This window comes from Gopherus flavomarginatus, chromosome 21 (genome assembly GCF_025201925.1).
Source record: "Gopherus flavomarginatus isolate rGopFla2 chromosome 21, rGopFla2.mat.asm, whole genome shotgun sequence".
In the NCBI taxonomy this organism is placed as follows: domain Eukaryota; kingdom Metazoa; phylum Chordata; order Testudines; family Testudinidae; genus Gopherus; species Gopherus flavomarginatus.
Genome location: NC_066637.1, coordinates 660,843 through 688,477, shown reverse-complemented (window position 1 = coordinate 688,477; position 27,635 = coordinate 660,843). Strand labels below are relative to the sequence as shown.

General features: G+C 42.2%; 1 protein-coding gene and 1 long non-coding RNA gene across 25 annotated transcripts in view; one reads left to right on the top strand and one right to left on the bottom strand.

Moving 5' to 3' along the window:
- The window catches only part of LOC127038747 (uncharacterized), a 59,072-nt gene that overhangs the window by 15,359 nt on the left and 16,078 nt on the right, over nt 1–27,635 (bottom strand). For 2 of the 15 annotated variants that reach the window (XR_007770775.1, XR_007770774.1), the window contains one exon: nt 17,137–18,602. The exons of 2 other annotated variants lie outside the window; for them this stretch is intronic. This is a non-coding gene — a long non-coding RNA (uncharacterized LOC127038747). 11 more of the 15 variants (XR_007770778.1, XR_007770776.1, XR_007770780.1 and 8 more) reach the window with 11 other exon arrangements.
- The window catches only part of CAMTA1 (calmodulin binding transcription activator 1), an 863,171-nt gene that overhangs the window by 826,267 nt on the left and 9,269 nt on the right, over nt 1–27,635 (top strand). For 4 of the 10 annotated variants that reach the window (XM_050931579.1, XM_050931586.1, XM_050931588.1 and 1 more), the window contains 8 exons: nt 1,958–2,145; nt 5,037–5,283; nt 5,808–5,879; nt 6,880–6,900; nt 10,169–10,362; nt 11,137–11,211; nt 15,606–15,636; nt 27,206–27,387. In XM_050931579.1, coding sequence (XP_050787536.1) covers nt 1,958–2,145; nt 5,037–5,283; nt 5,808–5,879; nt 6,880–6,900; nt 10,169–10,362; nt 11,137–11,211; nt 15,606–15,636; nt 27,206–27,387 — 1,010 coding nt within the window. Of the gene's footprint in view, nt 1–1,957; nt 2,146–5,036; nt 5,284–5,807; nt 5,880–6,879; nt 6,901–10,168; nt 10,363–11,136; nt 11,212–15,605; nt 15,637–15,821; nt 16,991–27,205; nt 27,388–27,635 lie in introns of those variants that run through there. The other 6 variants (XM_050931581.1, XM_050931585.1, XM_050931583.1 and 3 more) reach the window with 6 other exon arrangements.

Here is a 27,635-nt window from a genome sequence, read left to right as displayed (position 1 = left end):
TCTTTGTTCATGCAACAGGGGTGTAACCGCTTGGCTGCTGAACACCTTTGAGTTCACATGTGCATGATACCAACCCTGCACCACCACTGAAGAAGCATTGCAGCAATGAGCAACTACAATGACTATGCAGAGGTGAAGGTGGTGCCCATGGGCTGAAGAGGAAATCACTGCAGTGTGAAGGAAAGGGCGTTCCAGATTTGAGGAGGAAAGGGAGAGACTATATGGATAGTGTTTTGGGAAGAGAAATATACAAGATATGGGGTAGAGGAGAAAATAATACCCAGCAAAAAAAAAAGAAGGTGGGGAAAGGAGAGAAATAAATAGCTTAATTTTTAGGAGAGGAAGATTATATATGTTTTCTGATCTAACGAGGGGTGGTAAGTGAAGTGGCAGCCAAGAGAGCAGAGCCTCAGAAATATACCCACCCACTACATCTGGAGATTCTTCCACACAGCCAAAGTCATAAAGGGAAACAAAACCCTTGCAAAACAGGGATGGATCTGCTTGGTCAGGGGTCCCCAACACGGTGCCTGCGGGCGCATCTAAATGCGCCCGCATCTTGCCCGGCAGTCAAGCATCTGCTGAAATGCCTCTGAATTTCTGCAGCATTTCGGCGATGACGCCGCTTGCCGCAGAAATTTGGTGGCATTTCAGCGGATGCTCGACCGCCGCCACAGTCCTTCGTCTGAAAGGTTGGGGACCACTGTGGTTGGTGTTTGCAAAAGATGCATTCATGTTTCTGGAACTGCCTTGGGTTCTAAATTATTTGAACCTCCCGGATCCAACAACTGTACAGGCCCTAGTCATAGGAACAGAGGTGTCGTGCTAAATGTTGCCAACCAAATATTTTAACATTGGGAGTGATGTCCCAAACCTGCATCATAGGCTGTTTTCACTACAGGAGAGGATCACCTGATGCTTGGAAGCATTCCAATACAATAGTGTTAGATACTATATAGAAACCAGAGAGAAAGGAGTCAAGTCTAGCAAAAGGAAGAGTGAAATACAAAACATGAATATTTATTTCTAAATTAAAAAATACCTAAGGGAGCAATAAGGGAAGAAATATAGATGGAGACCCCCACCAGTCTGGGAAGTTAATTGGAATGGGGCTGGAGGTAAAGTGGCACAAACTGCATGAACTCTGAATTTGTGTTCTCTTCCACTGTCTATTTCATGGGAACACAGGTATGTTCTGGGTACTGGATCTGCCTTAGAAAGTACGCAGCAGTGACGCTAAATGAAGTTTTAATGCTTTCGGTCTCCTGTCTCTCCTCCATCAGTCAGAAAAAAGGCCTCAGTCTGTGGAGGTCTCTAGAATTGTAAAGGAGAATCCATGCTTGTTACATTTCTATCCCTCTTTGTTGCTGACAGCATAACCAGTGCAAACCACTCAGAGCCTTTCGCTCTTTCCTAATGATCACAAGTTATTCACAGTCCCTTCCCAGGCATCCAACACTGGCCTTTGGGTCTGGAAAAACTGTAACTCAGTCAAAAGGCTATGTTTACACTACCATTTATAGCGGTATAACTTATGTCACTCGGGGCGTGAATAAGCCACCCCCCAAGCGACAAAGGTTACACTGATTTAAGCACCGGTGTGGACAGCCCTCTGTTAACAAAGCTACTGCCGCTTGTTGGGTGGATTAATTATTGTGTCAATGGGAGAGCTCTCTCCTGTCAGCATAGAGCAACTATGCTGGAGATCTTACAGCGGCGCAGCTGCATCAGTGCCACTGTGCTGCTGTCAGCTCTCTAGTGTAAACACAGCCTTAGATTGAAGCCAGTGGCATTTTTGCCTGAATGAGCTATTCAGGATCAGGTCCAGTGAGTAACCCTCACTTGCCACACACCTGGGCAGCCCTTGTCCTCATCCTCCGGTAAAGCGGTGAATTGTTTCACCACAAAGGTGTTGGCAGGAAGTTGGCAAACATTGCTCTTATCTGCCCCTTCCCAGGTGAACATGATGACACTTGCAGAGCACATCATTGAAGCAACGCCTGACAGGATCAAGCGGGAGAATTTTGTGCCAATGGAGTCACCGCTGGTGGAGAGGACAGACAGTGCTGCCATTAGCACCACCATGAGCTGGCTGGCCAGTTACCTTGCTGATGTGGATCATATACCAAGTGCTGCACAGATAAGGTCAGCAACACTAACCACAAGACAGGCTTGGGCATGTCCCCGTTCCACTGCAGATTTGCTGGTCTAATATTGTGTGTGTGTGTGTGTGTTTGTGTGTGTGTGTGTGTGTGTGTTCTTTGACCTTTGGTTTTGCTTTTTTATTGGGTTTAATGCAGGTAATTCTAGGACAGGCACACTTGGTCTCGCACATGCAAACATCAAGCAATATAAACAACTGCCTTCACGCTTTCCTTTGTTAGGTATAACTGTAAATTGACGGAAAAGTGCAAACCTCTGCAATAAAACAGATGCTTTCAGACCAACAGATTCTTGTTTGAGACCACAAGGAAAGTGCAGCTGGTTAAACAACAGAGTCTGTTTCGCTCTACATCTGTAATTATTCTGTACCCCGACTACTTGGGTGCCAATAGCGTGCCTGATATACCATGTCTCAGAGGCAACCACTGTAGGTGCTTCAGTGGGTTGGCCTTGAAGGGGCTAGATATGGTGGGTCCCAGAAACCACTCAGGCACATAGCTAAGGGAGTGTTTTTATTAGGGCTGGCAGGAGAGGGGAAAGGTTGCAAATACACTAGGTACAGAGGATTAAACAGTTATACAGTAGAACCTCAGAGTTACAAACTGACCAGTCAACCACACACCTCATTTGGAACTGGAAGTACGTAATCAGGCAGCAGCAGAGACCCCCCCCCCAAAAAAAAGGCAAATACAGTGCAGTGCTGTGTTAAACGTAAACTATTAAAAAATAAAGAGAAAGCAGCATTTTTGTTCTGCACAGTAAAGTTTCAAAGCTATGTTAAGTCAATGTTCAGTTGTAAACTTTTGAAAGAACAACCATAATGTTTTGCCCCTTTTTATGGTACTGAGTATGGGGAGGCTCTTGGATGACATCCAAGAGGATGTTAAGAAGAGTTCCTTTTAACTTCATGTTATACTGCAAAGCTCCCCTCCCCTCACTGGGGCTGGCAGGAAAGGGGAAAGAACACATTTTCCCAAAATATGGCTCAGAAGATAAACCCCAGCACTGGTCACAAAGGCAGAAGCCAAGTGCCAAAACAAAAGTAGGATGGAGGGTTTTAGTGTCTGTCTGTAATCCATGGCAAGTGCCTAGTGACAGGTGTTTTAAAAATGCTGATGGATTCAGCTACAGAATCCTCCAGATCTGACCCAGTGATGATTGTCAGGGTATGATGATTAGCAATATTAATCCTACACACTCACTGATCTTGCAGATAACTTCTGTAGACTGTCTGTTCTAAATAGTCTGTCTGTTCTAAATAGTAACTTCCATCATAATTTCACACACTGAAGATGAACTCAACTGCTGCAGATGTCATGAGAATTTTTGTGTCTTGTTAGAGGCTACGAGAAGACTTCTGTTGGGAAAGCAAGGCGACATTAATCCCTTGCCCTCTGCATCAGAAAGGAAAAAGTGAGCAGCGTAACATCCCACAAGAGGTGCACGCCTGTCTCACTTTACCCAATTTCTTATGTCCTATGACATTCCCCTTTGGGAGCTGCTGGGATTCTTGCCTTTTATTATAAATGGTATGTGCAATAACATGAGGTTCTGAAGTTGGATCGCAGTGCAGAGTGTAGCTAGGCCATGAACCCTGGGTCCTCCAGCAGCACAAAGAAATAGAAGACAAGGCAGCCCTAATGAAACTCATTTCACAGCACTGGAGTCAGAAACTCCAGATCATTCAAAAAGATTAAAATGGACTTTAGTCTGTTGTTAAATCCTAATCTGAATGTAACAGTCCTTATCTGAACAGCAAAGAAATTAACTCCACTTATTTTAGAGCTGCCCAATTCCCAGGAGAGACCGCAGGGCTATTGACAGTGAGAGAAGCTCAGCCACCTCTGAGAGTTTCTGCCTCTGCATTTGTATCTCTGACTGATCCACAAATATTTCTGAGATTAAAAACTAGAAATCAAGTTACTGGAACAAATTGAGCTCTTTAATTCTTCCCAGATGCACACTCCGTGTTTGGGCACGGTTATATCTGCATGGCAGAGCTGTAACTAGACATTTTATCCTCCAGGGCATGCAAGCATATTTGTACCCCCTGCCAGGGTTATTTTGGCATGTCTCTGCCCCATTTTTCTGCCCCCCACAGCTTTGCGCCCTGAACAGCTGCCCCACTTCCCTGCTCTGGTTATGGCCCAGTTGCATGGAAAGGGCTGAAGCAGTTGTGCTGTTCACATGGTGAGTTCATGGCAAACAAATAGCAGAATTCAAGATCGACCTGAGACTTTGAATTCCCAGAATACTATGCATTAGAAGATGAGTGGAGAAAACCTTTCCAGCCTTGGTACCAAATCTAAACTTAGGAGAAAAAGTAAATTGACCCAGGGTAGACGCCTGCTCTGCTCAGGGTGGAAAGATCAACTCCTTATTAAGGGTTTCAATAAAGACAAATTTGTTGCTTGTTTTGAAAAATCCTTTCACACAAACCTTTTTATAATGACAAAATAATAATTAGAAAAAAACAGAGAAATTACACTGTAATATACGTGGAGCATTCAGTTCACTGTGAGCTAAATCCATTCTTGGGAGGAATCAGTGGAGTTACACCAGAGGTTAATTTGCTCTGTGCTGTTTAAAGATGGAGGTGAAACCATCCTACACAGGAGTCATGTAAAAGGTGAGGGAGGCAAAAATATCACAGATCATGGAACAGAATCCCAAAGCCAGTGTTCAGCCTGCAAATTCCACTGCAGCCAGGTGCATTCAGCATGTCACAGGGCATGGACCTCCCGGGGCTTTGGGTGGTGCAGTGTCATTTGGAGAGGTAACTTTGCCCTTGCACATAAAAATGTAATAAGCTACTAGTCATGCCAGTCCTGCTTCTGTGTGACAAAGTGTTCCTTGTGTGCCTCTCATTTCAGAAGTCTATACGGTGAACCCCTGACCCCTTCTTCAAACACCAGCTTGAGCCCAGTAGGCTCACCAGTCAGTGAAATACCTTTTGAGAAACCCAGCCTTCCTTCAGCCGCAGATTGGTCAGAATTTCTGAGTGCATCCACCAGCGAAAGGGTAGAGAATGAGTTTGCACAGTTAACTCTGTCTGATCATGAGCAAAGAGAACTCTATGAAGCAGCCAAACTCGTCCAGACAGTGTTCAGGAAATACAAGGTAAGTAGCAGGAGCATCCCGCCTCTTTGCCTTGGGTGTGTGGAAGTAGAATCTATTAGAAAATCAAATGTAGACTATATATTTCTTAGACAAAATAATTCTCCCAGTGTGTCTTGTGTAAACCTGTTAATTGTTACCCTGGCACTCTCATGCTGCTGAAATTTGTCTAACAAGCTAGCAAAGGGAGACATGTCCATATTTTAGTATGTGGTGATGCTTCCTCTGCAACAGTCTGGCAATCCACAAAGCATAGCAGGAAAGTACACATCAAAGTGTTTGTTCAGCTGCCTGTTTTCATTCTCTCCTGCAAACTGTCATACTCATTGTTTGTAGATTGGGGGGTGTTCCATCATCTTCATAAGTTACTAATAGAAACCCCTTCTTTAGAAAAAGGAGGGTGCTGCGATGGTAAATGTGAACCGGGGTCATACTCAGGCTGCAGAGAGCCATTATCTCTCATCCTCTTTCTTGTTTGTTCAGTGCAATTTTATGCTGACTCGTAACTTCTTCACTTTTTGTTACAGGGCCGTCCTCTCCGAGAACAGCAGGAAGTGGCTGCTGCTGTCATTCAGCGTTGTTACAGAAAATACAAACAGGTAAGCGAAGAATTGAGTTTCTGTGAAATAATGTGCACCTGTGAATACTGGCAGCAGATTCTACATATATTGGGAACTGGCGCAAAGAGAGAACCTCCAAAGTGTGCTTTTCAATATGCAGTGATAAATATGCAGAATGTGTTATGATTAAGTTCAAAAGTGCAGAAAAATCACATCGTAAATCTAATGTCACAAGCTGTTTCCTTGAGAAGATTTTAATTTCTGTATTTTCCCTGGTTTGTTATATATAGTATTACCAAATAGTCCTGCAACTTATCTCTCAATGATGACGTGATCTGAAACTAAAGCAACTGTGTGTGTATAGCTGCACATTTGGAGTGAGGAACAAGCTGTATTTCATATTTACCTGTATATTAATATATTATTATTTATCAAAGGGATTACATTGTACTCTTACTAGTTGCTTTCCAAATTTCATTGTGAAATTTAAGATGGTTTTGTGCTTAAGACGAGTTGGACTGCAGAGGGGGAGGGGAAAAACACATGTCAAATTTTAAAATATGAAAAATCCAGTTTTTCACTTGCTATAATTTGTCCTGGGACTGAAACCTTTCCACACACTTTCATCTGGAGCCAAGTTTTAGGCTGAGTCTTCAGACCCGGAAATAAGTTTTCGGTTTTTTTTTTAATGGGAACAATGAGCCCATTAGCACCAGTTCAAACACACTTCTCCCCCCAGCTCAGACTGACTGACATCTGGGATGACAATATTGAAAAGGCCCTTACATACCATTCAATTAGAAACATTTATTTGGGAGAACCTAACTAGTGTTGGATCACCGTAGAGTGACGTTCTGGAGCGATGCTTCGTATAATCATAGTGTGAATTCCCTTTCAAATATTGCTCCACAAGGTTTGTCATGGACCCGGAGCCATTTCTTTTGGGAGAAGATGGTCTGGTCAGGTGTTTGTTTTTTGTTTCTCAGTTCTTTATTTGCAGCTCTAACATTAACTTTGTATTTTCTGTTTTTCCCCTAAGCTTACTTGGATAGCCTTGAAGGTAATGAATCAACAAACACTGCCTTGGAAACTGTTCCCTTTGAGTTACAAACTTTCACATTCAATACAAACCAGGAAAACCTGGTATTCAGTGAAATAATTTGATAATGCCCAGCAGTGAATGTGTGTGTCAGCTAGACTGCTCTGCGACAAACACAAATCCCCATTGTAGAACAAAGATGGCGTTGTGTTTCCAGAAACACATCACGTTAATATAGAAGCACACTTAATATTTCTAAATACACTTATTGAGTAGTGAAGGACTGAGATGAGGGGACTGTATCAATGCTAATTCTTAATGAAGAAACATTTTGCTCTGAAGCTGTTCTTAACATTATCTTTATAAGCAACAAGAACCTTTACTGTCCGTAGTGCTCTGGATCATTAAATTGCTCCCAGTGCTGCTGAGATCTGTTAGGTTTCATTATTTGCCTCCATGGTCATGGACAACATGAGGGAATATTGATCTGAACAGCCACGCAAACAATGACATCAATGCTTTGTCTGTATCCATGAGTATTTTTAATTTTCAGCTTTAAAAACCTGTGCATTGAATTCCCAGTTACAGTGCAACTTGTGTGTTACTGCTAATACAGTAATGTCCTGTTAGAATTGTCCTGTGACAATATTGTGTGAGTGTAACAGCCTGTCTCCTACCTGTGCAGCACTCTGACCATGGCAGTAATCAGTATCAGTTCGGTGTTTTCCAATGCTTTCAGGGTACCTAAGACACAAGAGTGCATGTTGTTCTTTCGGGGGAGATTTAACGTAATATGAAGATGGGTGTGTCCTCCTAGAACTGTTCTTCCACCCCCAGCTTCCTCCTTCACCAAAGACTTCATATTGGGCCAAAGCACTATTTTGTCAAGGAAGGTGAATGTGTCTGTCATCATGCTCCTAGACTGGCTGGAGATACTCACTTGACTGAAGCTAACTACTGTTTCCCTTGTTCTCCCAGCTCCCACCAGCCTGAAGGGAGGGTGAGGGTGTGGGGGGGGGGCGGGGGGGGGAGTTTGGCTGGACAAAGATTTTTAATGCATAGGCAACAAGACAAGTTTGGATGCAGACCTGAGTGATATCTAGAGCTATGAGTCTCTCATCTCATATAACTTATTACTGTGTTAAATCCCTGTATTAGTTACATCAATGACTGCAGGTTTAGACAGACATAGCTAGAGTGTCACTGTTCCACCTTTGGCCCTTTGTTCAGGGTGTTGTAACTCAGCCACAGAAGTTCTCTCTGGGCTCAGAATTGGAAAAGAAAAGATCAGCCTGAGAGTGAATTATTTTTAAATAGCTAACGTAAAACCAAACTTTGGTTCATCTAATTATTAAGAGCTTATTTAAAAAAATAAAAAATGACAACAAAATGTACCAGCAACCAACAACTGCTTCAGTTCCAAAGAGTGAAATTTGGTAAATGTTGGTGTTACTCCATGATATGATGGGTTTGTTTGTTTTTTAAGAAGGGAGAACTCTCTGAAGTATGATATAAAACTGTCAGATATAGAGATGGCTGCTGCCCATGTGTCACATCTCTCCTGTAATTAGATGAGCAGTGAGTCAAAGGCTGGCAAACTGTCTGAGGATATTTAACACTTTGACATATTCTTCAAAAGAAGACCAGCGCACATTAAAAGTCTGCTCTACACATCAGTTCAGCATGCTAAATGTGGCCTTCACATATTAGTTCAGGTCTGCATTTACCACTTAGAAAGTAAATTGTGTGCAATTTTAAATATTCCTGAATGCAGATGACTTCCATGTACCAGGGAGGGCCATCTTGCATTGGTTATTTTGAAGGGAGAAAATGTAAAAGCAATTCTTGCCTTTAGAGAGTTGCTTCCTCCCCTTGTTACTGACTGTTCTGCAGAAGGCTGGGTAATATGTCTTTTATTATGCAAGGTAAACCTTATTATAGAAATCTGTTCAACAGAATGCAATAGCTGAGAGCAGTATAGTACAACTTCCATGTTCAGTTAATAGACCAGGCCATTGATGTTGGGCTGTGTACAGTGCAGGGAGCTAATCCATGAGGTTCTGAATGAGGAGCATTCTGCCCATGTTTAGCAATCTTTCACACAGGAACTAGCCAGAAATGGAGCGCATCAATTGTTCAGGCATGTCTCAGAAGGACCCTAATGGAAAGCAACTCTTCATTGATTAAGTTTTACAGATAGAAGGTTAAAGGCATAAAAGATTGCTGGTCTGGAAATAACCCGGTAGTGGAGGGGGATTTTTAGTGTATGTGAGCACTAGTGCAAATTTGCAAATTCATTGCATGGGGTTATAACTTCATAAGAGAAATATCACTCTCATTTATAATGATTAAAGGGGTACTCTCAAATAGTTTAGGCCCAAAATTAGGCTTGGTTTAATACAAATGATTCTGAGAAAATCTTAGTAGTATCAAAAATTATTTCAGTCAAAATATTGTTTTTATTTGGATGTAAACAATATGAGCAACCCAAATATTGTCTTCATTACCTGACCAGCGTGAACTGCAAATGGCATGAACACTGAAAAGCAAAATAGTTTTTAAATGATCTGTTTAAAAGTGACATTTTTATAACTGAGAAGTATTAGAGACAATGTTTTTTTCAACATATTTTGTGCATTTATCAGCACTTTGTGTTTAGTAGGTTACGTTGTTTTTCCTTTATAGTCTGCTAGCTAGACATAGTCCCCTCTTGTTTGTGCAAGTTTTGACACAGCAACAGCTGTGTGTGCAGAAGAACCAGAGACCTTTATTCATCTCATGGCATTTGGCATCTTGTAATGGTGAATGTTGCTGTACCTATTTAAGAGTAAATACCAGTTCATCTGCAGTTGGATTACTTCTGTATTGGAATGTATGTGCACTAGAAATATAAGTACCTACTACTGTAGACTGGACACAAGATCAGAACAGGTGTTCATGACTCAAAAATTAAAACATCTGTGCCATGTCTATATTAGTACTTACACCGTTGTTACCAATTAGAAATATAAATAAATGAATTCCCCCAGCACGACTGCACAATTGCTGGCAGAGGTTGTACTATAGGTACTAATTTTTCTACTGTAGACTAGACCCTACAACTGCACTAGTTTGTCACCGGGCCATATTTCAGACAGCTTCCTGGCACTGAGAAGGTACTAAGTTTGGCCTCTAGTCATATAGCAACAAGGAGAGAGAGCATCTTCCCCCATCACATTCCGGCGGGGCGAGAGTCTTGGAAGCCTGCTTTCTGCTGGAATGCCTTAGCCTCTTTTTGTCTCCCTTGCAGTATGCACTTTATAAAAAGATGACACAAGCTGCCATCCTCATCCAGAGCAAATTCCGAAGCTATTATGAGCAGAAAAAATTCCAGCAGAGCCGCCGAGCCGCCGTGCTCATCCAGCAGTACTATCGCAGCTACAAAGAATGTGGGAAGAGGAGACGACAAAGTCGAGCAGCTGCCATTGTACAACAGAAACTTAGGTGGGTCTGTGGTAAAGAGCTGAAAATGTACTCTGCTAGGAGAGAGAGGAGGAGAGCTAAGTTAGCATGTCTCAGTCACACTGAGATGTCCTGCAAGAACAGAAGTGCAGGAATAACCTAGTCTTCTAATAGTTATTCCTGTTGATGCAGTTTGTGACTCATGGACACTGGCATTACAAGGGAAAAGCCCAAAGCACAAAATAAATAAAATTGGATGATGATGCTTTTGAAATGAGAGCAGCATCCTGATTTCCGAATGGAGATCCCCACAGCAGGATTAGCTAACGGGAACATAGTAGCATGTGTGCTAGTTCTGTGGGCTTTGAGGTTCCTCCATGAGTCTGGGTTAAAGAACAGTTCACTCAGTTTATTCTCTCATCTTGGATTGCAAATGGCCTCATACAGAAAGCAAATTAATCAGCATCTTAGGGACTCAAGACAGCATTACCAGCAATGCATAAAAATCAATTTTAAAATTAAGGAGCTGATATACACATCAAAGGAGCATTTAAGGGACAGTAAATGCAGGTGATAAGAATTTTACTCTCCAACAAATGAGATGAGGCAGAGGAAAATGTAATAAAGGTAGCATGTAAGGTTCTTAAGGGCTTCTACTGTTTGTATGTTGGTATCTAACACAGCCCTGGACTGTGCCACATTGTACAGGTAAGCCAGGTGAGAAATGCACAGTACACAAAGGATGATTATTTTCCTATTTAGTACCCTTTCTCCTCAATATTGCCCATGCCCTGATGTTCCTTTGTTTGGGTTTAGAAGCAGTCTGCTCACCAAGAAGCAGGATCAAGCTGCTCGCAAGATCATGCGGTTTTTACGACGCTGCCGTCACAGGTATGACATCACTTTTATACGGATTTTCCTTACCTATCAGTTCTAGGCCATCCCCAGAGCATTGCAATGGGTTCAGTATAAGAACCTGAATAGAACAGATTAGAATCACTGCAAATCTCACTCATCATCAAGGAACAAAGCTGAGCTGCTTACAAAGAAAACTAGGAAAAAATCTCCAGATTGGGACTGTCACTAAGACACATTCAGCTGCATTGCACATAGGGTAAAAGGCTGTGATAAATGGAAGCAGAACAAAGAAACTCTTAGTTATACTCCTTTACTGAAGTTGGCTTTAGTGAAGTTGGGCTTGAGGAGCCCTGGAGGAGAGTTCAGCTGAATGATTGATCCCCCACCTCCCCGACTATATCCTGTTTCACAGACTTTTCATTGCACCTTAGCCTCATAGTGCAGCGTGTCACAGCATCCACTATACCTTGGAAGCATTTCTGTTTAAGACACAGGTATACATGTAGTGGAGTCACAATGGATGAATCTGTTTATAATCTAGATAAGTTGAGCCACACAGCCCTCTAGGAGGGGAGACACTCAACAGCAAGCAAGTCAGTGCATATGTCAGCCACGCCACATGTCTAAATAAACATTAAATTGGGGAATATATACACAAGGCAAGAGGGGTTTCCTAACAGTACCAGGAACGCAGGACAACACTGATTCGATTGTTTGCCTGCAACATGTGGCAGCTGCAGCTCCCATAACAGTACTATACTGTGTTGAGGTGACTTGCTTTCATGAGTTAATGAAAGGATCTTGTTTGTGATTAACTTGTCAGCCAGAACATTGTCTTGACTAGTAGAAATGAATTCAGAGCTTTCTGCATATGCCTCCTCCATAATAACCACACACTTATCTTGCCCAGTAAGATAAGGTAAAATACTTGGAAGCTAGTCAAACCAAAGAATGTTTAGTTTAGGCCAATGCTGGTTTAGCAAACTAAACTGAAACGGAGGGAAGTACATGGTGTTACTAGTATTTTGGTACAAGGTTTTAGAAATTGTCATTTTTGTATGAGGTCAGAGATACAGACTAGGATGAGGCTGGTGTAGCCCAAGCAGTGGGCAGACAATTTGCCCTGCAGGTTCATGTGGCGAGCAGCAGATGCAGCCCGAGAGAGGAGCTACTCTAGGTTTCTAAACTAGTGCCAAGTGCTCTTGATGTTGACACAGCACTTTGTCAGGGGATGGCTGGCTTGTCCCTCACTACAACAAGGCAGGCAGAAGTGAACTCAAAGGTTCACCTGATCATTCTTCATACAGGTCTACCCCCCATAGAACAGGTACAGAACTCAGAAACTGTAGATTCCCTCAGATCCCTTAGAAGGCAGGGCAGTCCACATTGAAGCTTTGTGCCCCCTTCCCTATGGCCAATGGAGCAGAGCTGCCAGAGACTCTTGTATTTGGCTGACTTTGACACCCCATAAGCGTACTTGCACATACAAAAAAGGTCCCCTAAAATTAGCCACAGTGCAGAATCTCCCACCAGTGAGCCAAATACTTGGACTACACCACCATTCCCAGGCTTTTCAATAGGCCAGTCTCTTTCTTGACCTATCTATTGTGCAGCTTTGGCAGCTTCTCCTGTCCTTGACCCTTCTCCTTCTGTCAGCCTCTCCTCAGTTGCCCATTTCCTTAAAGTAAGACTCTGCGCGCTCATATGTACCTCAGGCCCATGAAGGAGTAGACCTTTCCTATGCCTTTGGCTCAATTCCTTGCAGTACCTAGTCAGGTGGGGTCACTATAGCTGTGTAGAGACAGAGGGAATTAGGGGAAAAAAAGCAAGGAGGGGAGGGAAATTGACTGTGACCAAGAGAATAAATCTCTTCCTGCCTCAGGCACTTTGGCTGTAGCTCACTGCTCTGTACTCATGTACCATCTTGAGAGCAATTCCTTCTCTGAGTTCAGAGGGCAAATGTACTGTTTTGCAAGAGATCAGAGTTGTTTTGGAATGAATCCCTAATTCTTGGCTGGAATTAAACAAAAATAAATTCTTGTCTTCTATTTCCAAGGAAGAGCTGATCATAAATCCTAAATTACCATGCTCCCCTTCTAAACTGAAAATGTGCCCACATCCTTTGTGTGCTATGTACGTGTTTCTACTGCAGAATGTGCATGTGCTTTACTTGGGCAATTGCAAAGGTTTAACATGGATGTTTTCTTATTACTAATCTTATCATTTACAAAAGATTTTTACCTTGAGGCATCGTGGCATTGGAGAAAATTACAAACAAAAGTTTCAAAATCTCATTACTCAATGAAGCAGCATAAGGATTCCACATAAAAACTGTGGTCTGAAAAGGTCACACAAAGAATGGCACAGTGGATGTTGGGTATTTTTTGTGTTGAATTTGGGAATGTACCAGATTTATTAATAAAATTATTAGAGTAAATTTGATTGTATTCCCTTAGAAATGTAAAAGTGAGCACACCAATAGGAGAAGGCTCCTAGCTCCAGTGCCAATTTCAGGGAGTGAACCAGCATGTTGTGAAGTCTAGACTTGACTTACTGCTCTGGATGTTCTGGGTGGTGGGGTGGGAAATGTGACTAGCAGCACCTCCATCTCTCTAAAATGACATGACGGAGCTACTTCTTTCGCCTCTGAAAATTCGCATCAGCACACAAGATAGTGTGATGATTGATGCACTATGAATACCTTAGAGAGAGAGAAAAGAGTGATAGGAAGGAACAGAGAGAGAACTTAGCAGCATAAGAAAAGTGAGACTTGTTAGAAATAGGGGAGGGGAAAAAAGCAGAAGAAAGCAAGCCAGTCCTTGGCACAGACCCATCAAACTAAGTGTAAAGCCAGTGATTTCTTCAGCTGCAGAAGTTTTTAAACGTGTAACTTGTGAGTGAACATTTGCTAATTCTACATTTTTTAAATTTGCTTTAACCTAGTTCTGTTGGCCACATCTAGATATTGGAACTGGATACTGGAAATAATTCTTGCTAAGAGATTATTCTGTTCCCTTTATGCAAGATTCAGTTATGTGCTCTCCTTGGGCTTTCTCCTGGTAACCATCTCACTGATACTTTGTCTAAATCTGTTTAAGTTAGTTATGAAAAGCCCCTTTCTGTCCATATCCAAAACAGCTCTAAGGTACCCCTTGTGGTTTGTTAGATCTACTTATTGGCTCAGATCTTCAGTGGAGCAAAGCTGATTTATACTGGCTGAGGATCTGAGCCAGTGTGTTTAAGAACTGTGCTAGTTGGAGCTTCCTGTATTCATGAACTTTCACTTACTGCAGTATCAGAGACAACAGTTCAGATGCCACTGGGTCAGTTCATGAGACCTACAGTTGGTTTGGTTACCTTGGTAACTGATACATGAACATTGCATAGGATAGAAAGAGAGAAATGTGAGTTTCAATTAAGTGTGCATTGTTGGATGAAGACAGGATTTTTTGGAGCTGGGGCTTATCTCTGCTAAGATATATGCATCTGAATATGGGCAAACATCATGTAGACAAAAAGAGACCCTCATTAACAAATTCTGTACACTCATCTGTGACAGTAACTCTTAAGGTAGGAGATGCAGAGATTACTATAGATCTTGGAAAAATATCTATTTGTCCCTCTGTTACGTATCCCCCGGAATGTGAAGGAAAACATGCTACCCTATCATGCTATCAGCATGTCTCACCTTGAAAGGGTTTATGATAGAGCATGAGACAGAACAGGCCTTTCAAGAGATGCACAACTGAATAGTTCTGAATGTGGATAATGCTCAGGCCTGTTAGCCAGTGACTGACTCTTAGTTTTAAGTCTAAAAGTTGCAGTAATACCTTCTGCTTGTTGACCTGCCCTCCAGCACAGTGTCCGTATGTGAGACCAGAATTAAAGGCTTGCAGATTTCATGACTCACCAACCATCCTCAGCTAGTCAATGGTTCATAAATAATATTGATTTAGAGCTACAGGGAAAGGTGGAACCAATGTCAGTTCTAACTGGGCCTGGTTTAACCGAATCGACACCCACTTGCAATCCACACAGTCAGCTTTCAGTAAACTGATAACATTCTATTTCCTTTAGTTTATATTTAAAATTTGTCTTCTTGAGATATCTCTGTAGTATTGCTAGACTGTGATTATCATCTGGATTATAGTCCTGCTGTAGCCAGTGAAATTAGGACTGAGATAGAAGACAGCCTATCATGCAAGGGAAGATAGGTTGGGGCTGGAAATGCCACCAGAACAACTATCTGTTTTCATTTTACTTTGTATTGCACTTTACTATCCTAAAATGTTCTGAACTCTGATCTGCTGCTGCCTGGTGAAGAGAGAAATACTTTGTCTTCCCTCCATTGAAGTGAAACTATTGTAAGGTTTCTTTGATGCCATGTGTATGCTAATAGCTCTTTGGTATTGTTTTGCTATCTGAAGCCCTCTGGTGGACCATAGGCTGTACAAAAGGGTGAGTTAGCTGCCTGCTAGCCAGTTTCTCTCTCTCTTCCATTTTAAATATTTTGCTTTCTGCTTGCTTGCATGGGGCTGCAGCCTAGATATGCCAGTAAGTTTCACATCCATTAATTATATGAAACAAAATACTGTATAAACTAACCCTATTGCAATTACTAATACTGCTGCTTTTCACAACAGGACAGAACTCTGCAGTAGATGTTACAAATGCATGAATAAGTGGAAAAAAAGGACTTTTATATCCATCACTGGGCATGCTTAGAAAGTGGTATTGGTGGGAACTTTACAGTATCCAAAATGGCTGTTAACAGGGTTTTTTAAACTTGAATGGGTCTGCACTGGCATTTGCTAAATGAGTAATGACTTCCTTCATAATTAAAATGTTGCAGCATTAATATTAGATTTTAGCATAATCTCAGCGAGCTCCTAAATTGTTTTAGCCTACACTCGATGGGTTTCCTTTTGTATTTTCTGACTGAGCTGTAGGGATGAAAAGGAGCTCTCCTCACTGTTTCCTAAAATGGTTGGGCTTTAGTTTTCCTCTTCCTAGGAAGCAGTATTAGGTAAGTTACACACCTGGCTGCCCTGCCAGAGCCAGCTCACAGGTTTTTTTCCTTTCTCAGCTGATATTTAAAATGAGAAAGAAGTGAAAATAGAAGGGAGAAGCTGGTGGTGTTATAATTATCTGAATAAGAGAGCTGCAGTTGTACAGGTCCCCTGTGCAGGGACAGAAATTTTCATCAAGCCAGTGATACAACAAACGGTGCTGTCCATGAAAAAGCAAAAATGAGGCTGAGATTTGTTACCACAGTGGAAGAACAACAATCATTATGTTCCTGTAATGCAGAGGAGTACTGCTTTCAAACAATGTGTGTATAAAAGCACCCAGCAAGACAATGCAGAGGACAAAACACTATTTTTCTTAGGCAAAAAGCTGCAGTGGGCATATTTTATAAATGTCTAGTGGGAAGGTTAATTAGACAGTTGCACACACATATCTTTTAAACTAAGTGTCACTGTAAATTGCCCTCTACCAGTGGCAAGGTAATTTTTTGTGAATTAACCCTAACTTCTGCCCGCTATTACTGAGTCTGGTGTGGCCCCGTCTCTTATTGACTTACTAACTGATCCTAACAAAAAATCTAGTTATTGAAATTTTTGCAGAATCCTGAGACTTCTGGCACTTGCAAATGTCTTTTCATTCACGTTCATAGGAAGAGTCATTTGATTTCTTTCCTCATTAAATCTGAAGTAAGAATCCTATGAAATGGAGTCCTAAACCCAGGTGTACCAAAATCCCTTCATTGTGCCATTTCTCTGAATCTGACTTCTCTGATGTGATACCTTGATGAAGGAAGGAGAATCTTGGTGCCATTCACAGACAGTTTCAGATACTGTTACTCTGCAAAGCTATCATCCAGCATAGTTTGGTTTATTCTCCGGAAATGAAGTCCAGTTCACAGTGAAGTGCTTTACACATCTTGCAGGCTAATTAGAGAAAGCATGCAGTATTAGTATAGCCTTTTCCCTGCCATACTCCCTACTAAAGGATTATTAGTCCATTGTTGTTTGCTATTCTAATGCTCTTTGCAGACTGAGGCTGGGATTTTTAGACATGAGAGTTGGGTGTTTAGCTCCTCACAGCCCCTTTGAAAATATTAGCCTAAGCTATTCATACTGAAAAGGAGAAATCACAATAAATTGTTTTTAGAACCACACATTTGTTTTCAACATATCAGCATTCACCAATTGCAAGGATGAATAATATAAGTAAAGGTGATGAGCTTTTCCTTTACGCAGAAATATATTTAAATTGCCGTGTGAGGGGGTGAGTGTGGGTGTGTGCGCGCGCGCAAACCACAAGTTGGTCTCACTTTCTCTCTGGAAAATAAAATAATTTCCTTGTCATGTGCTCAGCAGGAGAGACTAAAGCAAAGCACCAGGCACTCCATCCTCCTATTAGAGTTGGGAACAGAATCCTGCCTTCTAAGGCCTGATTGTGTGTTGCATTGGTGTAAAATGTCACAAATCAGAATAGCATCATTTTATATTCACTTTACACTGGTGTAAACGACTGCACCTGGTGCAGGACAAAAAGATTCAGACCCCCAGGCTCCTGTTCTAGAAGGGAGTCTGTGGAGAACTTAGAGCAGAACGTGGGCATCCTGACTCCCAGTGTCCTCACAGTGTCACTGCTGCCTGACGGTTTTCTGAACAGCTACCAGGATGCTCCGTTACAAGCTTGTCAGTTTCATTCTGCTCCTTCTGAAGGCTCTTGCTGAGCAGTAGCGGAAGAGGCTAAGGAAAGGAGACTCCTTTCCCCTCTCCCAGCAGGAACTAAACACTGCATCTGTGTTTCTGAAGATGCTCAGTATTTTCCAAAGAAACAGCAAACTTAGGAGAAAAGAATCTAAAAGTTGAGTTTGGGAAGAAACAGGGAGGTGGCTTTGCCCTTCCTCCCAGTGCTGGGAAGTGAAGAGGGTTCTAGACTTAACATCTAGAAAAGGGTCCAGAGACAGCACCCTAATTGGAATCCTACTAGCTGGAAGCTGGGACACTCTGTTTCTTACCAATATGCTGTCCTGTCCTGAATTAAATGGGGGACCTCGCCATTTTTCCTATTTAATGTCTGTTTAACTGAGTTAATAGGCATGGGGCTGGTAGGTATTGGGCCTGTGCAGGTGTTTGTAGCTACATATCGGTATTCTGCTTGCCACAAAGACCTGTGTTACGAGACTGCAGTGAAGATGAGCATAATTGCAAATTAACAATTCATTATTCAAACAGCTATGCTGCTTCCCCTCCAAACTCCTCTCCCACCATCAGTTTTGCTGCTGCCTTTCACAGTCCTCATCCTCTTCAGTGAATTGCTCTTTAACTCCCCTGTCCCCCCATACAATTAGTAGTTACCACTCCAGTACTCTGCTGCTTCCCTTGTCACCTTCTGCCTTTTCCCTTCACCTGCAGACAAGAAGCAGCATAGGTTACCTGCTAAATTCACTTGCTCAACTATTGCAGAATGCATAAGAGGCTCTCATGCAAACTGCACTTCTTCCTATAGGACAGGCTATGAAGCTCTGAAAGATTTCTTTCCAGCTTCCCAGCTTTGCATGCAGGTAACAGAACAAAAGTACTGGATTTGTAGCTGAAATTCTTAACATTTACTCACTTTTGTTCTGAAATAATAAAATGATGAGACTTACACTTTAATGTCTCAGAATGAGCCAGTCAGGTTCAAAGCTGAACAGAAAAGCGTGAGAGGGCACACGTTAGGAATAGAGGAGAGAACAAAGAAATTGTGCCATCGTGCCTTTCCTAAAAGAATACATGCATGCTGCAGTCTCAAGATTACTTGCAATCGATACATCTTTCGTGGTCTGCACTCTTAAGAGCCCGCGGAGAGGACTCTATAGGTGAGACTTTTGCATTTTAGAAACTTGATAGTTTCCTGAATGCTTGTGATGTAATAATGAACGTTCTGTAAACAAATATCAGCATCAGAATGAAGTGCCCTCTATTCTTCTTTATTCTTTTGACAAGATCCACATATGGAAACTTGAAATTGGAGCGTTTGCTAGGTTTCTTCTTTGCGAGATGTCCCTGTGGGTGGTCCACTCCAGGTGAAGGTGCGTCCCTGCACGTTTGCTCTGAGAGTTTTGCAGCAGTGCCCGTATGTGTCGTGCATGCACGGTGCCTGCCTCGCGCACCGTTGGCTCCTCAATAGTGTGTATGTGAACAGGACTCTTCAGTTCCTTCTCAACCATCCCCAGCCTGAGACGGAGCTCAGCAGTCCCACTGAAAACCTTCATTTTTGCCAAATAGATCGTAGTTTAAATGAGTAAATTAGGTTAGTTTAGATAAGTTACGTTTCAGTTGTTACCCTTTCGGCCTGTTTCAAAAAAAGAAAAATTCTATCCTGTAGCTTAGTTAGAGGTAGTTAGGAAAATGCCTGGTTCGCCAGGTTTTAAAAGATGCACGGTGTGCAGAGAGGGCAATGCCTATCTCAGATGGACATGCTCAATGTGTCCATTATCTGGGGGAATCTAACATTCCCCAGAAATGTGGCCATTGCCATAAACTGAAAGCTAGGACAGAAAAAGATAGACCTGAGGCTAACACTCATCTTAATGGAAAAGTCCCTCAGATCTAGATCAGCCTCTGACCCTGAACAGGAATCTTCTTCTTGCCAAAGGTCACCAGTCTCCTCACCGCCTAGATCAGTGGTGGGCAACCTACGGCCCATCAGGGTAATCTGATTACGGGCTGAGACACATTTTGCTGATATTGATCATCCATAGGCATGGCCCCGCAGCTCCCAGTGGCCACGGTTCACCATTCCCAGCCAATGAGAGCTGCAGGAAGTGGTAGCCAGCATGTTCCTGCAACCCACTGCTTCCCGCAGCTCCCACTGGCCTGGCTCCTCTAAGGACAAATAAAATGGTGAAAAAGTAGGCAGCTTCCTCACCTCACAGAGAGCAGACCACTACAAAACGTTTGCTGACCAAATTGCTCTCATTGATGCCAGCTGCTTCGTGGCCCAGCACCGTCTGTGTGGCAGCCACAGCCGGCACCAGCCGCTCAGGTGCCAAGGTTCATGGCTCTAAGTTGCCTGCTTCCACCACAGCACCATCAATAGCACCAAAGGAGACAGTACCAACACCCACTCCTAATCCCATGCTGCAGGCTAATGCTTCTAACACAACAGCGCCACCTCAGTTTACTTCAGCACTGACTCCGCGCACTGCGCCACCACTCCAATTGGCATCCTGCCCTCGGAACTGATGCTCTTAGCACCATTCCGTTTCCTGCATCATAAAGATTTGGTGGTCTCCTCAACTCCAGAATCCCCTCTATTAGGCACCAATGTCTCACTGGGGTCACCAGTACTGCACCATCAGCTCTCTCCAATACCATCACTGTTTTCCAGGGATGAAGATAATAAGGTTGAAGGGTATTCTCCTCACACCATTCTTCCCTGGTTGGGACTCTGATTATTGCTGGACCACCACAGTCCTCATTCTCATGATCTACCACCTTGTATGGTCGCTCATGGATGGGACCACCAGTGTCCTTCCACGGTCACTGGCCATACTGGAGTCCCTGGGGTCCCTATAGAAGGAACCATAGCAGGTGCCACAGTCTACGTAGGGAATACACCAGACCTTCACCTACACCTTTGGAGGCTGTAGCGGTGGACAGAAGGGAGGAGTCCATGATTCAATAACAAGAGAACACGGCTCCAGACACCTCTCCAACCAATAATAATTCATCTCCTCACCAGACAAGGCTATTATGCCTCCACCGCCAACCACTGCAAAAGACTTTATCCACTTTCAGGACCTGTTCAAAAGAGTGGCTAATGAGCTTAAGATTGCTCTGGAGGAAGTGTTGGAAACTCAGCATGACTTAACCGATATCTTGCAGATATCTGCCTCCTCCAAGATAGCTTTGCCCATTAATGGAGTCATCATGGAACCTGCCAAGACAGCGCGGCAAACTCCAGCTACAATACCCCCAACCTGAAAGACGATGGTCCAAAAACATTATGTTCCCTTGATCTGCGGTCCTCTCTTCACACCCAGCACCAAACTCGCTGGTAGTGAAAGCGGCCAATCAAAGGAGCAAACAACAACACTTTTGGTCCACTCCTTCTGATAAGGAGAGTAAGACGCTGGATCTGTTTGGCCGCAAGGTATACTCTTCTTCTACACTACAATTTCGAGTGGCGAATTACACAGCATTACTTGCCAAATATGACCACAGGAATTATGGCAAATTTATGGAATTTATTAATAACATTCCTTAGGGAAAAGAGACAACAATTCAAATGTCTGGTCTCTGAAGGACTGATGATTTCACACTTGGCTCTATAGGCCACACTGGATGCTGCTGATACAGCTGCCAGGTCCACTGCTACAGCTGTAGTCATCAACTGTATCAACAACCTAGATACCCGTCTTACACACAGCATCACCAAAGACCATACAACCAACAAAAATAACAGAGGCAGAGACCACAGCGACAACACCCTCCACCACCAGTGGTATCTCAACCTAGTTCCTCCAATAAGCAAATTTGAAGTCTTGGTTGAGGGTCAGGAAGACCTCTCACCCGTTTCAACACTTACACCATCCATCCAGCTTCTTGGAGACCTTTTGCTCCCATTCTATCCCAACTGGGTGGCTATCATCACAGACAAATTGGCCCTGGAAATCATCAGATTGGGCTATACCATTCCTTTCCTGTCTATACCCTCCTCTCCACCCTCCCACTCCCTCTTCAGGGACCCCTCTCACAAACACTTGCACACCCTCCGTGTTAGGAGAGCACTGTCTTTTTACTTGGACAGGACCAAGCCATCTAGAGTCTCACTGAAGCTTTTTATCTCCATAGCATCAAGTTCTAAGGGTAACTCCGTATCCACTCAAAGTATCTCTAGATGGATATCCAGATGCATTTAATTATGCTATCAATTAAAAGGCATACAACCTCCAGCAGGGATGAAGATGCACTCTACCAGATCCATATTGGCATCAGTAGCATTCCTGTACAATGTTCCCATTACATTTACAAGGCCGCCACCTGGGCCTCTGAACATACCTTTGCTAAACATTCTGCTGTCATGCAAGGCCCTCAGGCAGATACTTGACTTGGGTGAACTGTGCTATCAGTTGCTTTTCTGCCAACTCCAAAGCCCCTACCATCCTAGGCGAGTACTGCTCTTCAGTCACCTGGAATGGAGCGCCCACAGGGACATCTCTCTTGAAGAAGAGAAGGTTACTCACCTTGTGCAGTAACTGAGGTTCTTAGAGATGAGTGTCCCTGTGGGTGCTCCACTACCTACCCACCTCCCTTCTACTTCGGAGTTAGGGGCAGACTCCAGGGTAGAGAAGGAACTGAGGAGTCTGGATCGCGTATGTGCTTTTGAGGCGCCAACAGCGTGCTAGGTAGGCACTGCGCATGCGCAACCTGTACTGGCACTGCTGCAAAACTTTCTGAGCAAAGGCTCAGGGACGCTCCTTCACCTGGAGTAGAGCACCCACAGGGACACTCATCTTGAAGAACCTTAGTTATTGCACAGGGTGAGTAACCTTCTCATCACATTCAATAATGAAAATAAAGACCCAGATAATTTTGAAGGGAGAAAGATTCGGGGGACAGATCATTGATTTCAGTGGAGCTATGGCAAGTTATACCAGCTGAGGATCTGCCCTTGGGATTTTAGTGTGGTGCTCTGCAGCGGCTAGAGGGTTCAGTGCTACCTGTTAATGAAATTTATTTAACATAAGCATTCTCTTGTTATTGTTGCAGTTTAAATGGATTGTAGGGCATATCAGAAACTACAGGAAACAATTTCTGAAGGTGCAGTACATGTGCAGGTTTCTCCATAGGCTATACACTGTAGGATGGATGGGATTCAAATCTCTTGCAGTTACTCACTGGTATGAAATATTTAAATAGCTTGATTATATGACCAAAAAGCAGCCAGGAACATCAATCGCTTTGCTTTTATTTGAATAGTATATGATTTCACTGTCTCTCTGCATCACAGTCTGATATATAGTAAAACACCGATTCCTCAAATGTTTAAAAAAAGTGGTCTGAAGTTTCACTGTAAGTAGCTGAAATTAATGAGAAATTGTCTAAATTAAATATTCTGTTCTATTACAAGAATGTATGGGGAGCACAATTTAACACTTCCCACCTTTTAATGTACAGCAGACATGAGTGGATTTTTTTGTCCATTTCCCATTCAATGCTCATCTCTACCTCTACCACTAAGATCTACAGTGATAGTTCTTAGCCGACATGATTTTCCAGATAAAACAAAGGAATCTACTTATACTATAGATGTAAATGGCTTCATGTTATTATATAAATTAAATAAAATATAACAATCCCTGACATCTGAGATAGTAAGGAAGCAGCAGATGTTCAGAGATTTTTCTTAAGACCTACCTTTTAATATGACACATATAAGGAACTAACCACTACGTGATGTCTAGTTTGAGTGCACAGGGGAGACTTGGTATTTCATTTATAATAACAGAGGAAAAAATATATTGCAAATGGATATAGATATGTAAAAATGGTCCACATTTGATTGTGTTCCCTCTGCCTGTGTTCCCTCTGCCTCATATGTCAGTTGTCTTGTTATTTTTGAGGCAGTGACTGTGTCTTTGTACACATTTGCATGGTGCCTAGCTCAGTGGGGCCCAATCCTTGACTGGGACCTTTGGGCTCTACTGTAATACAAATAATTAAAGAATGTGAATCAGGGAAGTACAGCCAGTGACGAATGACTTTAAATCAACCAGTTTTTCAGTGAATAATGGGTTATGTGCACAAGGGGAGTGTAAATACATCTTAGCATGATGCATCAGAAATCATTCCAAGTGCCCAGTTCTAATTTCACAACAAACCAGTTTCTGCTTCTTACTCTCTTAACCTGTACTATTATTATTTCTGTATATTTGGAAAATGTAAGTGGTGAGCTGCTGCAAGGTGTATCACCTGCGACTTCGCTGAAGCATAAGAGACTGTACAACTAGTACTCATTCTTTATTGCTGTAAATGTGCATGTATCAACATGCACACAAATGCTGTGTGTGCATGTACACACCACACAGTGCAGCAACACTTGTACACACACTGGATTAAAAACATTAATTGCAATTAATCACACTGTTAAATAATAGAATACCAATTGCAATTTATTAAATATTTTTGGATGTTTTTCTACATTTTCAACTATATTGATTTTTATTATAACACAGAATACAAAGTATACAGTGCTCACTTTATATTATTTTTATTACAAATATTTGCGCTGTAAAAATGATAAATATTATTTTTCAGTTCACCTCATACAAGTACTGTAGTTCAATCTCTATCGTGAAAGTGTAATTTACAAATATAGATGGGTTTTTTTGTTTCATAACTGCACTCAAAAACAAAACAATGTAAAACTTTAGAGCCTACAAGTCCACTCAGTCCTACTTGTTCAGCCAATCGCTGAGAAAAACAAGTTTGTTTAAATTTATGGGAGATACTGCCGCCTGCTTCTTATTTACAATGCCACCTGAAAGTGAGAACAGGCGTTCACATGGCACTATTGTAGCTGGCATTGCAAGGTATTTACGTGCCAGATATGCTAAACATTCGTATGCCCCTTTATGCTTCAGCCACCATTCCAGAGGACATGCTTCCATGCTGATAATGTTCGTTAAAAACATAGTGCATTAATTAAATTTGTGACTGAACTCTTTGGGGGAGAATTGTATGTCCCGTGGTCTGTGTTTTACCCACATTCCGCCATATATTTCATGTTATAGCAGTCTCAGATAGACTCATAGACTTTAAGGTCAGAAGGGACCATTATGATCATATAATCTGACCTCCTGCACAACGCAGGCCACAGAATCTCACCCACCCACTCCTGTAACAAACCCCTAACCTATGTCTGAGTTACTGAAGTCCTCAAATCGTGGTTTAAAGACCTCAAGGTGCAGAGAATCCTCCAGCAAGTGAACTGTGCCCCATGCTGCAGAGGAAGGCAAAAAAACCTCCAGGGCCTCTGCCAATCTGCCCTGGAGGAAAATTCCTTCCCAACTCCAGATATGGTGATCAGTTAAACCCTGAGATGATGACCCAGCACATGTTGTTTGATCTATTAACACTGTCACTGCAGATTTCACAAAATGCAAAGAATGTACCAATGTAAGATTTCTAAAAATAGCTACAGCACTCGACCTAAAGTTTAAGAATCTGAAGTGCCGTCCAAAATCTGCGAGGAATGAGGTGTGGAGCATGCTTTCAGAAAAACTCGAACCACCAAAAAAAAAAAAATTAACCTTCTGCTGGTGGCGTCTGATTCAGATGATGAAAATGAACATGCATCAGTCTGCTCTCCTTTGGATTGTTATCGAGAGGAACCCGTCATCAGCATGGATGCACATCCTCTGGAATGGTGCATGAAGGGACATCTGAATCTTTAGCGCATCTGGCACATAAATATCTTGCAACGCTGATTACAACAGTGCCATGCAAACGCGTGTTCTCACTTTCAGGTGACATTGTAAACAAGAAGCGGGCTCCATTATCTCCCGCAAATGAAACCAAACTTGTTTGTCTGAGCTATTGGCTGAAGTAGGACTGAGTAGACTTGTAGGCTCTAAAGTTTTACATTTTATTTATTAGTGCAGTGGTTTTTTTGCACATAATTCGACATTTGTTAGTTCAATTTTCATGATAAAGAGATTGCACTACAGTACTTGTATTAGGTTAAAACTCGTACTATTTTTTTTTTGTTTTTTACAGTGCAAATCTTTGTATTAAAAATAGAAAGTGAGCACTGTACACTTTGTATTCTGTGTTGTAACTGAAATCAATATATTTGAAAATGTATAATACATCCAAAAATATTTAAATAAATGGTATTATATTATTTAACAGCTTGATTGTGATTATTTTTTAATCACTTGACGGCCCTAATTTTTAGTTTATATTATGATGTTTCAATATTAAAAAAAAAAAAAGGCAAAGGGAAGAAGGTGTTCTCCCAAAGAATTACCTGGATTAAATATAACAGATTTCCCAGAGCAGGTTGAGATTTTTTGGGTGGGATTTATGTAAGAAAGCTGCAGATCTCAAAGGGCCTTATTTAGTCACTATTAATTGGCTACATTACTGCAGCAGTGATAACATGCTATTTCAGAAGGAACTGGTGGTAATAACGTACAATTAGTAGCTCCTTTCATCCCAAAGGAACCTTGGAGAGATTTCAGCTATGCTGAATCTCTGTTGCTCTCTCCTAAACATATAAAAGGTTGACCCGCTCCTTTGTTTAAACTTCCTATTAACCTCCCACGTGCAAGTTTTGTTCAGAATACAGATGCAGGGTGCAGCTACAAGACACTCACAGAGAGATGTGACCCCTTCTCCCGTAACTCTGAGGAGCTGGTATTCATAACAATCAGGTCTTCCTGAACTGCTGTACTGGTTAAATTACTGTCTGCTTACAACAAAGGTTCTAGCCTGTTTTCTTGGGCAGAACAAGCAAAGTTACTATAGGAAACAAGCAATAATAAAAGGAATAAATTCATTTATGGCAGCAGCCTTTTAAAAACTTCATCCCATTGGTTATGTGTGGTTCTCTGCTTTTGGGAGGGTATATGTACCATGTGATGTCAATTACTCTGGTAAGTACAACTTCTTTATTTCATATCTGAATGACCAACCCCATAAAATGTACTCTGTTGCTCTCTGCAGGCCAGTCCTTCCCCCAGCAGTTCAGATACAGCCTCTCCCACTCTTGTGCACCAAGGTTCTTTTAATAAAAGCAGGAAATGTATGATATGGAGCAGCCATTGCATTAAATACCCAATTTCTTATGTGTCTTGTAGTAACATTAAGAATGGGCAAAATGTTAGGGGGAGGGGGCAAAGCCCTCTCCTGAGTAATCCAGTGTAAGGATAATGGGAGAAAAATGTCATGTGGGGCGTGTGTCAAGGTGGCTGCAATGAAAGTTTCCAAAGTAATTTTGTTTCGTTTACCTTTTGCAGGGGCTGAATGTTTTTGGAGCACAAATGTGTGTGTTAAATTGCAGGCCCCATGCTCTGGGGTGTCATTCTTATTGGGCCTTTCTGTCTTTTTTGTTTTGCAATCCAAATGAGATATCTGGAAAAAGGCAAGAGCTCCCATTTCCTAAATTTCACACAAGCCAATTCAGCTCTCAGAGCAACAGGTAACTGACTAAAAAGCCTTCTGTGGCTCTAATTCACCCTGTCCTTTATATTACTGACCTCCAGCATTGCCAGAACTTTTTTGCTGTAAACTCACTGACTCATTGAACATTTCCCTGGCTGGGCATTATAGAGTAATTTTTATGAAACAGCTTTGCCTTACGCTTTACCCATGAAGCTATCGTCTGCTGTAACTTTTCTAAGTGGGCTTAATTCATTTGCTCACAAATTCTCATTTGAAATTTGAGGG